Genomic DNA, 13809 nt, shown 5'->3' on the forward strand with positions numbered 1-13809 from the left:
AAATGCCCTCCAAACTTCGGGGGAAAAAAAAAATCTGCCCTCAATTTCAGTTGAAGGGTGAATCCCTATCTTTTTCAGGTGACTCCAAAGTGAATTTTACATACGGCACATAACTATTCCCATCCTAAGCATACCCATCAAATTTAGTGAAAATTTATCCAGTCGTTTTAACATCATGTTAACAAAGTTTATTTTATTTAGATTACAAAATAAGTTTTACTTTTTACTAAAAAGTACCACTGATTGGGTTGATTCACGACAGTGGGATCTGGGCTTTTCAACTAGGTGATTTGTACTTGGGAGAGGTGGGAAGGCGATTTACTGGAAAAGCTCCAAACTTAAGTAGTGAGAGACTCCTGCTAGTTACTAGTTCACTATGGACTTAGTAACATCTGAAAGCTGTGGTTCAAGCACAGTTGCCAAATGCCTTCCATCACAGCACTAGGAACTGTAACTGCAAGGTTTCATAATGCTAAAGAAGGTATACTATGTCACATGTCTAAGGCAGCAGTTCTGAAATATTTTGGTCTCTGGGCTCTTTGATGCTTACAGACTGAGAATTTTGCTTATATGGGTTATATTTACCACTATTTACTGTATTAGAAATTAAAACTAAGAAAATTTTAAAATAAAAATCCATAAATCCATTTATGTTAATATAACATTTTATATTGGAAAAAATTTTTCCAAAAAAATAGAAGAGTAGCATTGTTTTACATTTTTGCAAATCTGGCTTAATTGAAGACAGGTAGATTCACATATCTGCTTCTGCATTCAGTCTCTTGTGACGTTGCATGTCATGTGACTTCTGGAAAACTACACTTGTGAGACAATGAGCACGAAAAAAATAATGTTAATATGACACCAGCTTTGACCTCGCAGATCCCCTGAAAGAGTGGATTCTCAGACCACACTTCAAGAACCACTAATCGGCCATTAGAGCTGGTTGTAAAGCCACCTCGCCCTCTCCTTCACAACTCTGTGACTTGCTTTGCCTTTTTTATTGGGGAGAAGTGGAGCAAATGGGCTGAACATACTGAATTCAGATGGTTCCGAAGTCTCTTAAGCCCTTTTTGGTTTGCTTTTTAAACCAGTGGTCTGGTGTTTTACTTAATTCTGTGTATTAACAGAACAGTCACCAGAGATTGAAGAATGATTCACATTCCTTTCATACAAAGTTGTCACGAGGAGGGGTGTCAGGATTGAAAAGGACACAGTTCCAATGGCCGAGTAACCTGTTGGAGAAACCCGTACTTGAATGAAAGCGAGGCATTCCAGATTTGTGGGAATGAGTTGTAAGTATACCTCAGTCAAAATCATCCTCAGAAACCTGACTCTTGAAGCTAAAAATTACTCTGCTCAAATCCAGTTGGGCCAACTTTAATGTGTCCCTCGTTGAGACATTTGACCTTTTGTGAAAACGACTTACTGATGCATCTTTCTCTGATGCATCCTGGAAAACGAGTTCAGATTGTGGACAGGAATTATCACTGTTTTGAAGAGTAGCACCCTGACATGTGCCTTTAATAATTATTCATTGAACATTATTTTATTCAACACATTTATCAAGTGTCTACAACACACCAGACACACTATACTAGGTGCTGGGAATAGAAGAGTAAGCAGAACAACATCCTTGTCCTCAGAAAAAGCGCTACGGAGAGAGAAAGATTAGGCGGTAGTAAGGGCTGGGGCAGGGGGAAGGGCTGCTACTTTATTTGGGATGGTTAGAGAAGCTTCTGTGACAAGGTGACACTTGATTCGGGGGCCATTTGATTCAGGAGCTGCGTAGGTATCTGCGGGGAGGGCATTTCTGGCAGGAGGAACAGCAAGGACATCTGTGGCCCAAAGCAGGAGAGGTCATGGAAGCATAGGACAGGGGCAAATCATGGAGGGCCTTGTAAGCCATTTTAAAGGCTTTGACTCCTGAGGAGAGAGGGAGCCATTTGGGCAAGTGGCTTGGACACTTGGTGGTGCAGGAAAAAAGTTGTATTCTGAAGTTATTTTGAAGATAGAGCTGAAAGGATCTGCTGATGGAAATAGAGTGTGAGAGAAAGATTGCAATTAAGGATGATGCCAAAGATTTTAACAAGCTGAGAGCTGGCTGGAGGAGCAGATCCGAGAGGAGAAATTGGGAGTTTGGTTTTGATCTTGTCAAGGCCGAGACGCTTATGACATATCATGTAGAGATGTCGAGTTGGTTGAAAATATGACTGAAGATCACGAGAGAGTTACAGGCTGGAGATGCAGATTTAAGAGCAATCAATATATAGATGTTATTCAAACTATGAGACCGAAGGAGATCACCGAGGAAGCAATTGCAGGTAAAGAATCTGTCCAAAGACCAAGCTTTGGAACATTTCCGAAGTATCGAGGGCAAGAGAATGAGGAGGAACCAGCAAAAGACTGAGTAGGAGCAGCCAGTGAGACAGGAGCCAAACCAAGAGAGGAATCCTAGAAGTCAAGAGAAAAAGCATTTTAAGAAGGGGGTTGTCAGCTGACAATTACAGAGAAGGAGAGATCAAGGGCACCCACTATGTGTGGGCACTGGAAATACAAAGATGAGCCAGAGTTCCAGGCAGGGAGTAGGTGTTGATGCATTGTTTCGGAATGAAGGTAATCCTTGCTTCATACACCCAGTTTGGGGGAGGTGCCATTGTGTGAGAAGGCACCTCCTCCAGCCAGGCATCTTGTCTGGGGAGGTGAGGCTTCTTTCGCTGAGTCTTCAATGCTGAGAAGAACTCAAGTGGATTTCTCTGCGGAGTCCTCTCTGTCCTGGATTTTCAGTTCCTTTCTCCCCAGGCTCCCTAGGAAGCAGTCATGTTTGAGAAGCTGAGACCGAAACAGAGGAAGCAAGTGACTGCTCCATCTGACCAAAGATGGAGCGAGAAAAGACCCAGGGAAAAGAGCAAATGGAATAGATACCTTTAAACACAGTTTAAAAGTTATTCCAAGTTTAGCAAATTCCCCTCCGTGGAAACTGGTTTTCCTAAGGAAAATCTGTTGTAATGTACACATGGCCACTAGAGGTCTCCCTTTCCCTGAAATGCTCTGGTTTAAAGGTGGGGTGGGGTGCCAAAAAGTGATGGCGGGTCAGAAAGCTTAACACGGGTCAGGTAAGGCCAGTAGCAAATTTGGCAAAGAATTTAATTCAACTTTTAAGAAATCAAAGTGTACCTTTAGCAATAACATAGTTTATCAGGTTAAAAATGAAAAGCCACAGAATAATGTCGCATAAACACCTATTGGGAAGAGGAGGGAATGCTTGCTTCAGTGGCAAGTTACTTAATGTTTTCCAGGTGATTCTTCCCGCTTTGGTGACTGTAAGCGTGACAGATTGAAAAGCAACTTATCATGTGAAGATAATAATAATAATGGCTAACATTTATTAGGGGTTTAGTGTGTTCTAAGCCTTTTCACAGTATTAACTCACGTAATCCTTACCTGGCCATATAAGGTAGATATTATTGTCCCTAATACTAACAATCCTTTGAGAGAGGTACTTTTACAGATGAAGAATTTGTGGCTTAGAGAAATTAACAGTTGGTCCAAGGTCACACAGCTTGTGAGGGGCAGAACTGGGATTTGAACACCTATCTCCCACAACAACTACCCACCCTCTACAGCCCATGGTTAGTGACTAGATTCATGAATATGTAAATGTTACGAAGAAACAGGTTCTTGATTTGAAAACATACAGTTGTTCTTAACCAGGAATTACAGTCAAATTCATCTGAGGAACTTTGAAAAAGAATGCAACTGCCCCAGACTTCCCCCAGGACAATAGAATTCAGTAGGTCAAGGATGAGGTGGGGGTCCGGAATCTGTGTTTTTAAATTCTACAGATGATTCTTACGTGTACCAGTCCTGGGTAGGGAACCACCATGGGAGCTGCATGAATGAACAGTACCTAAATTTATACAGGCAGAACAGCTCACTAGGACACATCAGCCACCCAGCCTTAGAACAGGATTATAGTGATTTGTCCAGCATTTAACTACAAAGGGTATTAAACTTGGGCGACTCAAACTCCTCTGGCTTCCAGTTTGAGATGTTCTTTCCTCTCCCCTTGAGAGCAGCACTAGAAACGTGATTTATCAATGCGATTTTGAGGAATGGCACAAACAGAACCCTCTGGAGTTGGTACTGAGGTGTTCTTGGTAGTGTCCTGTGAAAGCGGGCTGTCAGTCAACCTGGCTGGGTGGTAAGACAAAAACCAGATGATACAGACTTTATCCACTGCTATTTGCTCCCTGCCAGCTTGGAAAACAGCCTTTGATAGTGAACTCGGAGACTGCGTGTTTTCACTTAGGGATGAAACATGGACACAGAAGGGGCTCTTTAAGACAGGGGGCTGTGGCCGATGAAGGAACCAAGTCTAAAGAACTGGATATCAGCTGGGGGGAAAGAAGAGAACTTTTTCTATTCATTTCTGAAATGAACAAGATTTCTGCGGTGACTTTAAGTGGCCTAAGTCATCATCATGGGATTTAGGTCAGATAACTTTGAAGTCAGATAATAGTTTGATGTTCTCAAAGGCCTCCTATTTTTTAGTGATTTCTATCCCCCATTACACACACACACACACACACACACACACACACACACACACAGAGCTTTCTGTCCTTGGTGGCTCCAACCTTTCCCGGAACTACCCTATGCTCCAGTTAACCCTGGGTTCAGTTGGGATTTCCAGTCATTAGCCCTGGCCACAGCTTCACGTCGTGAAGATTTATTTGTTCCTTTCACTGGAGTTTGGTGGGAACCCGAGTGCTGGGAATCCACACAGGTCCCTCACTCCCGACTCTGCCTCAGGAGCTTTATGAAGTCTGGTATCACGGGCTCTTAGGACACAAGAGTGAAAGAGAACTTGGAAAGAAAAGCTTTTTAAAAATCATGATCCTTGAGTATTTCTGAGACGAACTCATTATAACGCAGCAGGCAACCCTGTGTCTCAGAGATAGAGGATAGACTCCTCGCCTTTCAGAGGAGGTATTTACCCTTTGGAGGAGAGAGAAAGGGAGTGATCGGTGCCTTTTGCACTAGGTTCTTCCTAGGATTTTCACTAGGGTTCCTAGGTAGAGAGGATATGGGGTTTTGCATGAGCACCGGACTCAGATTGGCTCTGTCTTCCAGAGCGTTTCCGGAACCGACCCTCCTCTCCTGAGATCCCTCCTCTGCTTTCAAAAGCATATGTGAAACCAGGCCCCGTTCTTTTCTCTTTAGGTCACTAGATTCCATTTTGGGGCTGGCAGTGGTGCCACAGTCCTAGGACCTGTGAGGGCATGTGAGTGGTGGTGAGGCTGAGATTTGCTCTGGGGGATTTTAAGTGTACCAGGACTGGGTGTTCTGCTAGTCTTTCCTCCCCCTCCCTTCCCGATTCCTCTACCCGACCCCACTCCCGCTTCCCGTGGATTCAGGGGGATCCTGCAGGTGGAAGGCAGCTCTCACCTAGGGGAAGAAATAACCACCAGAATGCCGCAGCTGCCTACACTTTGTTCTCAGCTTCCTTCTTCATCCCTCCAGCCACTCCCAGGGTCTGAAGCACTAGCCCAATTCGAAACACCCCTCCCGCGTTGAAGGAGGCTGGGCTGGCCAGGGGGTTATTTTGGGAGCAGCTTCTGAGATCCAATGGCCTTGTTAGGGCAACACTGACCTTTCCGTCCGGGAGGAGGGCAGGATTGGAGAGGGGCGGGGCAGCGGCGGGGAGAGCACAGCCCTGCACGCCCACGGGGTGGAGGAGAAGGGGCCAGCGGGCTGCAGGCGTTCAGCCTGGTGGGGGCTGGGACTGTCACCGAGGGGAATTTCCCCTCTTCGAAATGGACTGGGGACCCCTCCACCCGACCCCTTCCCTGTGCTTCTTAAAGGGATCACAGCGTTTTTCCTTTGACTCCATGGAAGCCAGACTTGGGACGCTCTGTGGAGACTTTGAATCTTTGCTTCCCGCTTCCTTCCCAGCTGGCAGCCTTCCTCTGGCTGACTGAGTGGGGGCCTCTCAGGCATGGCACTGACCAGCCGACCCAGTGCTGACTTGGCTCCTGGGCTCAATCAGCCTCTGGTGGCATCTTGCTTTCCCCCTGCTGGGGCACGGTGGTGGTGAGTGGGGGGCCCAGTCCTGAGCAAGCTTGGAGAGTGTCACTGGCGCCCCCATCGCCCTTTCCCCCCAAGCTGGAGGACAGTGAGGTTGTCAGGGGCTATGATGAGATGAGCGGGGGCCGCTTTGATTTTGACGATGGCGGGGCGTACTGTGGGGGCTGGGAGAACGGAAAGGCCCACGGGCATGGACTGTGCACGGGCCCCAAGGGCCAGGGCGAATACTCAGGCTCCTGGAACTTTGGCTTTGAAGTGGCGGGCGTCTACACCTGGCCCAGCGGAAACACCTTCGAGGGATACTGGAGCCAGGGCAAACGGCATGGGCTGGGCATAGAGACCAAGGGACGCTGGCTCTACAAGGGCGAGTGGACACACGGCTTCAAGGGGCGCTATGGGACCCGGCAGAGCAGCAGCAGCGGTGCCAAGTATGAGGGCACTTGGAACAATGGCCTGCAAGATGGCTATGGCACCGAGACCTATGCCGACGGAGGTGAGCCCAGCCTGGGGCCAGACGGATGAGGTACACTGGTGGAGGGAGGGAGGAGCGAGGGGCCGCAGCGGACAGAATCAGAGAGGCCAGGATGTTATTTGCTGTGTGGCTTCAGGCAAGTTGCTCTACCTCTCTCAACATCCATTTTCTTGTTAGTAAAGGTAGGGCCCATGACAGAGCTACTGAGAGGATTGGCAGGAGGGCTCAGTACAAGGCCTGCCATGTAAATAACACACGCAACACACATTCAATAAGGCGTAACTGCTACTGTTTGCGTGCTACGTATACGATCAGCTGTGGAATATACAATAGCCTGTGCTCTAGAAGAATTGGGGTCTAGGCTCAAGTTTGTCTTGCAAATTATTTTCAGACAATAGATCATGAAGGATTCATCCATCCATCCGTCCGTCTGTCCGTGCATCCATCCATCCATCCACCCACCCTTGCATCCATTCGTCCTTTTTGTTCAGTGCATATTTCTATGATACCTCCTATTTGCCAGACATTGTCAAAGGGCTAGAAACAAAGAGGAATAAGATACAGCCCAAGGCTTCAAAGACAGGCTCGGCGACAATTATACACAAGTATGTGCAGAGTGGCAGAAAAGAGAAGAATGAGTAAAAGCTCAGAAGCATGAGAGGGCTCAGTGGGTTAAGGAAATGGAGAGGAATTTTCTGTGGCAAAACAGCCCTAGGAAGTGGCAGAGCAGATGTCATCACCTTATCCACTGGGTGTAACTTTGGGCCTATCATTTATCTGGACCTCAGTTTCCTCATCCATAAAATGGGGTGTTTTAGATTATCAGTACTGCTCAAAATGTGTTCCGTGCATAGGCAGCATCATTGTCTGCCAGTTAGAAATGCAAATTCAGGGGTCCCCTCCAAGACCACCTAAACTGGAATCTCTAAGAGTTGGCCCAGATATCTGTTTTAAACTTCTCCAGCAATTTTTATGCACGTTAAAGTTTAAGAAGTGTTGCTTTAAATCAGGGGCTTACAAACGATAGGTAGCTGGCCAAATTGGCCTGCTGCCTGTTTTTATACAGCTTGTGAGCTGAGAGTCCTTTCACATTTTGAAATGTTTGAAAAAAATCAAAAGAAGAACACTATTTTGTAATGTGAAAATTATATGGATGTCCCCACATAATATCCTCAATTTTGCCTCTTGGCCCACAAAGCCTAAAATATTTACTATTTGCCTCTATGGGAAAAGTTTGCCAGCTCCTGCTTTAAATGTTCATTCGGGTTCCTTCCAGCTCAGGATAATTCCGTGAAGTGTCCCTCACATGCCCCATTGGGAAGAGGCGCTGACACAAATAAATCAGAACTATGGCTAATTAAAAAAAATACATGTTTGACATCAGAGTGCATTCGTAGTATATTATGTTTGTCACTAGTCTGCTCTCTTTATGGTGGAGCATAGAAGTGGGCAGTCTGGGAGTGGGCTGGGGTAGGGCAGGAAGGGGCATAGTTAGCCCGGGGTGGAAGGTTTGCTCAAGCTGCGGCCTTTGGGCATGTAGAGAGCAGCCTCCTGTGCGGGCTGAGCTGCAGGCTGGGCTCCTGGCTGGGCTGCCCTCCATGTGTCTGGATGCTAATGAGGATGTATCCCTGGAGTTTCTGTTGGTGCAATGGTGGTGACATAGCACTGGCTGGAACCGGACAGCGCTGAGGATGAATTCTGGCGCCACACTTCCTAATTCAGTGACCTTGAGCTGTTTGTTGAACTTCTGCAATTCAGTTCACCAGATGTTTATGTCCTACACTGCGCTAAGCACTGGGGACAAGCAGAGCGCAAGTCTTAGTTTCTCTGGCTGTAAGATGGAGGTAATCCTTGAGTGCTTGCCGGGGGTCAGTTACCTATGCAAAGTGGTGCACAGTACGTGTGTGCCATGTTCCTTCCCTTCCCTCTTCCCTCTCTCCAAACCAAGGTGTGTGTGGGGGGGTGGGAGGGCGGCACGGTGGGGACTGGATGTGAGTAACAGGGACACGTATTTCTGGGAAACTATGGGTTGATCTCCCAATATGTCTAAAAGTGGGGAAACCCATTCATTCATTCATTCATTCATTCACGTGACCAATATTGTGGAACATTAACTATGTGTCAGGCATCATCCCACAGTGAGTTCCAGAGACCAGGGCAGTGAACAAGCCAAGTCCTCAGGGAGTTCCCTGTCCTGTGAGGAAGACAGAAATAAACTGGAAAACAAAGTCATGTTTAATTTCCAGAACTTAACGAATATTATGAAAAAAAATAGAAGGGAGAGGGTGATGTTTTTGGATGGGATGGTCTGAGGAGCAGGATGGAGAGGACTTCTAGTTGGGGGGGATGGAAATTGCAAAGGCCCTGAGGCAGGACTGGGTTTGCATGTTTGAGGAACAGCAAGGACACCAGGTGTCGGCAACAGAGTGACTGAGGGGAACAGGCAGGGTTGGCGCTGGAGTTGTCGGCATGGGCCAGATCACGGAGGCTTTGCAGGGCCCTGCGTTTTATCTTAGGTGTGCCCATGTCACCAGAAGACATGCTGCTCTGGTTTCCAGAGGCCTAGACTCCTCTCCCGAATGAGACAGCCCCACATCCAGGCGGCCTGGAAACCTCACAGATCCTCTCTCCCGAGCCACACACGAGGTGCGACTCTCCAAAATTAGATATGGCCACTGCTTCGGAAAATCTCTTTCATCAACCTGTCATCGGTTCCCCTAGGGTTTACTAAGGACCTGCCCTTTGCCCCATCCTGGGTAGCACTGAAGGGAATATGGACAAATAAGATCCTGTGATTAGGAACAGTTGGGAGTTGGGCAGCTCTGGGTTACTACACATCCTGCCCCTACCCTATTATTTAATCTCCTTAGAGCCTTAGTTTCCTCATCCATCAAATGGACTTATCCTGATCTCTCCTAAGATTTCTCATGGGATAAATAGGTATTCAATAAATGGTAGTTGCTATTATTACTATTGACTATCATTATTTCATTCAATGAATATTTATTGAGTGATTATTATGAAGCCAGCACAACATACACTACAGCGGGTGGTGGTGGCAGCAGAGAGAGTATAAAAATGAACAGAACGGAAAAGACTTCTGCCTTCCGGAGAATCTAACACAAAATTGTACTGCAGTGTGTTGGGTGCTAGGCAGGGGAGTCCTGCTTGGGAGTGAGGGAGCAAGAGGCAGGCAGCTAACCAGACCTAGGCATTCACGGAGGCTTCCTGGAGTTAGTGGCAAGCCAGGTGACAAGGGTGGAGGACGAGTCATCCAGGTCAAGAGAACAGAGTGTACAAAGCCAGCAGGTCCAAAACTTGCTGTCCAGCTGGAGATCAAACTGAAACTTGCATCTTATTCCTAGTTTTGAGAAGGAGTGATCAAAGAGATTAGATGTCCCATTTCTTACATTCCCCACCTTACCTTGCAGTCAAATGTTACAGGTGACTGTCTGCTCTAATCCAAAGAAAACAGCAGTTTTTTTCACACTGGAAGTATTGACTCGTTAATAGGTGGCGAAATCTATTTCATGGCACGTGACCTGCAGCTTTTAAAAAATGAAAGAACAGAACAGAAATGATCGATGTTTCATAGAGAGTAAGATATTGTTTCCTGAAATGTTTGTTCAGCTGAAAATATACGCATATGTATAGTGTGTGTTTATGTGTGTGTCATGATGTCAAGTGTATTTTTCACTGCAGGTCAGATGGTCAAAAAAGTGTGAAAATCACTGTTCTAAAGCGACTTGACCTAGCATCTTCATTCAAGCCCCTGCCGTCCCCACCTCCACAGCCCCTGTCTCTCCTCCATGCTTGTCGCTTTGGCTGGAGGTTAAGCTCTCCGGTTCTCTTGTGGGAAAGCGAAAGTGGCACAGGCAAAGGAGCTCAGGTTTCCCAAACCCTCCCATAAGCCTCCTGGCACCCCTCCCCTGCCTATAGCTCTCATTCCCCCCTGGCCATATATAGCCAAGCTAAAAATAGCTGCTGACTTAAAACTCCAAAGCAAACGTACACCGGGCCCTTAAGTAGTAATGTCCTGTGTGGCTGCCTAGCTGTTCCCACCCCAGAGACCCACAGACTCCAGGCCTAGAGGGAAGATTAGCGATCTTTGCTTTTTGAGGTTCTCGACCCGGGGGTCTGAGCCTTGTTTGGCCTCACAAGCACATAACTGCCCTGAAGCTGCAGGCAAGATGTGTGCGTATGCGCATGGACTGTCTGTGTTCTTCTGAGAGGTGTTTCCTCAGAGAGCCATCAGATTCTCAAAGTAACTGGTGCTCTAACAAGTTCTCCAACCATCGGTCTAGTTCAATAATCCCCGCCCCCAAATGTGCAGTGGAGAAACCAGGCCCAAGGTTGACTTTTTTCGTAAAGCTAATAATAAAAATAGTTAACATTTTTGGAGTGTGCCAGGTGTTCTTCTTGGCACATGGCACATGCTGTGTTGTTTAAATTTTCACAGCTTCATGGGGAAGTACTGCTATTACCCCAATTTTATAGAGAGGAAACTGAGACGCAGATCCTTTATGTATTCTCACTCACAGTCCTCTAGCTAATAAGAGACAGAGATAGAATTTGATAATAATAAGTGATAATTAAGTATTTCATATTATAAGTATTTTAATAAATAATAACTATACAAAATAGTCAGGACTGGCTACATAATTTGTGCGAGCCAGTGAAAAATGAAAACGCAGGACCCTTTCTTCAAAGTCATTAAGAATTTCAAGATGGTGACAGCACAGCATCAAACCAAGTGCGAGACCCTTCTAAGTGTAGGGCCCTGTGTGACTACCCAGGTTGAATGCCCATGAAGCTGGCCTTGACAATAGTGATATATAACCACATTTATTGAGTCTTTACTATGTACCAGGCTCTATGCAAGAATCTTACATGCATTATATTATTTAGGCTTCCTAACAACTCTCAGCTACTATAATAGTGGCTTTTGAATATTTATGATTACAATCACTGTAAGATCTGTATTTCACATTGCAATTCTATGCATACAGGCACAAAAATATAAAACTGAAACAAATCGTTATGAACCAATATTTCCTTTCTATATGCATTAATTGCTATTTTCTCTTTTATTTGATCTTGTTGATAGAAATATTATTCTATCTTGTCGATATCTTGTTGAGAGAATTAAACAGTACCTTGATATATGTAAAGCACTTAGAACAGAGTTTGGGATCTGGTTAGTACTTTAATTACTATTAAATGCTGGAAAGACGATATTTTTTATGTATAACAATGATAACTGGGTCAAAAGCCCAAGCTTCTTTGCCCTAAATATGCTCACTTTTTTTCTCCTGCCCAAAGCTGATGACTTCAGCTCATTTTAGCCCAATTGATTCTGAACGTGGGAGCTAAATTTGCCAGGATAGAGGCCTGAGCAATAGCTGGTATGGTGTCACATTATCTGGGTCTGCGATATGTGTTCCTTAAAGCAACTTAACCTCCATGTTTATTTATTTAATTGCTCCCCAAAGGAATATTTTTTTTCTGTTGATCTATTTGTCTATCTTTATCACTCCGTCTTGGTTACCGGAGATTTATAGTTAAGTTTTAAATCAAAGTAAATCCTCCAACTTCATTCTTTTTGTTCAAGAGTGTTTAGTTTATTCTAGGATATTTCTATTTCTACAGACATTATAAAATCAGCTTTTCAACTTCTACTACAAAGCCTGCTTGGAATTTAATTAAAAAATGTATTAGATCTATACATCAATTTGGAGAGAATGGACATTTTAACAGCATTGAACCTTCTAATCCATGGACATGGTATATATCCTTATTTACTTAAGTCTTCTTTAATTTCACTCAGCAATATTTTGCAGTTTTCAGTGCTTTGCACATCTTTTGTCGAATAAAATTAACAAGCGTTTTTTACGATGTCGTAAATGGCATTTTCAATTTGATTTTTTCCAATTGTTCATTGCTGGGTTATAGAAGTACAATTATTTTTATATATTAACTTTGAATCCTTTCACCTTACTACAATAATTTCTTAGTTCTAGTGGGATTTTTTTGTTTCTGCTTTTCAGATACAAGAGAAACATCTTTTAATGTAAGATTTTTTGATTGCTATTAAAAATCAAGTGTAGAAGTCTTGAGAGAGTCTGATAGTACTAAAGGGAGACACGTGGTACTTAAGCACTCAGGGTCAAGAATAGCCAGATCTGGGTTCGAATCCCAACTGTGCCACTTCTTAATTCTATGAACATGGACACATCATGTAATCATGTAACTTTTCTAAGCTGCTATTTTCTTTCTTCCATTAAGGATGTCAAAATCCTCCTCAAAATATGGTTGAAACAATGAAACGAGATGATGCATAAAAAGTACTTAACATGATGCCTGTCACATAGAAAATGCTGAAACATATATTCTCCTTTCTGTATTTCCTACATAGTCCAGAGGGCGATCTAATTCAGGGTGGCCTGAACCATAGCTGTCCCTGTTTTGGGGAGAATATTTCAGCACAAAAATTAGCTTTTGACTTTGGAGCAGTTAATAACAATGCTTAGTTCTGCCTTAAGTCCTGCCAGTGTAGACAGACCGCATGCCAGGCACGATTCCATTTTGAATGTAGAATCAGCATAATTTAACCTCATCTCGAAAATCTCATGTCCCAGTTCACAGCCAGGGGTCAGAGTGACAGCGGCTGAGATGCTGTCTCGCCAGCTTCTTGGCATTAACTGGGACCCCAGGGGAGCAGAGTGGACCCTCAGCTAGACAGGGAAGTGGATGTAATTATTCTTTCCTCTCTGTGGCCTTGTTTTCTGTGATGCATGTGTCTAATTGGCCACGTCCCCCAGACGTGTCCCTGTCCAAGTCTGGTCCTCTGGGATTCATTGAGCTTGCTTGTTTCCAGGGCCTGCTAATTCCGTGTTCCCAGCAGCTGTTCCCTGGACTAGCCCTTGCTGCCACACCCTTGAGAGGAATGTCAAGTGTCATTTTCTGAGGGCTCTGGCTCAGGGCGGGGTGTGGGGTGAGGGGGTTGTTTCCTGCCATAGACCAGAGAACTATCCTTGTTCTCTCCTAACCTTCCCAAGCTAGAGCCACAGAGCAGGTGGGCAGTTAGGTCTGGTCCCAAGTAACACATCCGGGAACTCCACTTGCTCCTATGTAACTGATTGTTGACTGGTGACGAAATCTGTAGAGCCATCCAAGGGCAGTGGGAACTCCAGAACCCCCTGCCCCCCAGTGAGCTCCTTTCGCCTGGAAGTGTCCAAGCACATGCC

The 13809-nt window shown here is 45.1% G+C and overlaps 1 protein-coding gene across 1 annotated transcript in view; it reads left to right on the forward strand.

Moving 5' to 3' along the window:
• Positions 1-5320: 5320 nt before the first annotated feature.
• The window catches only part of JPH2 (junctophilin 2), a 56855-nt gene continuing 48366 nt past the window's right edge, over positions 5321-13809 (forward strand). Inside the window, exon 1 of the mRNA XM_023536053.1 lies at positions 5321-6583. Coding sequence (XP_023391821.1) covers positions 6205-6583 — 379 coding nt within the window. The 5' untranslated portion in view covers positions 5321-6204. The remainder of the gene's footprint in view (positions 6584-13809) is intronic.

This window comes from Pteropus vampyrus, unplaced genomic scaffold, assembly GCF_000151845.1.
Source record: "Pteropus vampyrus isolate Shadow unplaced genomic scaffold, Pvam_2.0 Scaffold147, whole genome shotgun sequence".
Classification (NCBI taxonomy): Eukaryota; Metazoa; Chordata; class Mammalia; order Chiroptera; family Pteropodidae; genus Pteropus; species Pteropus vampyrus.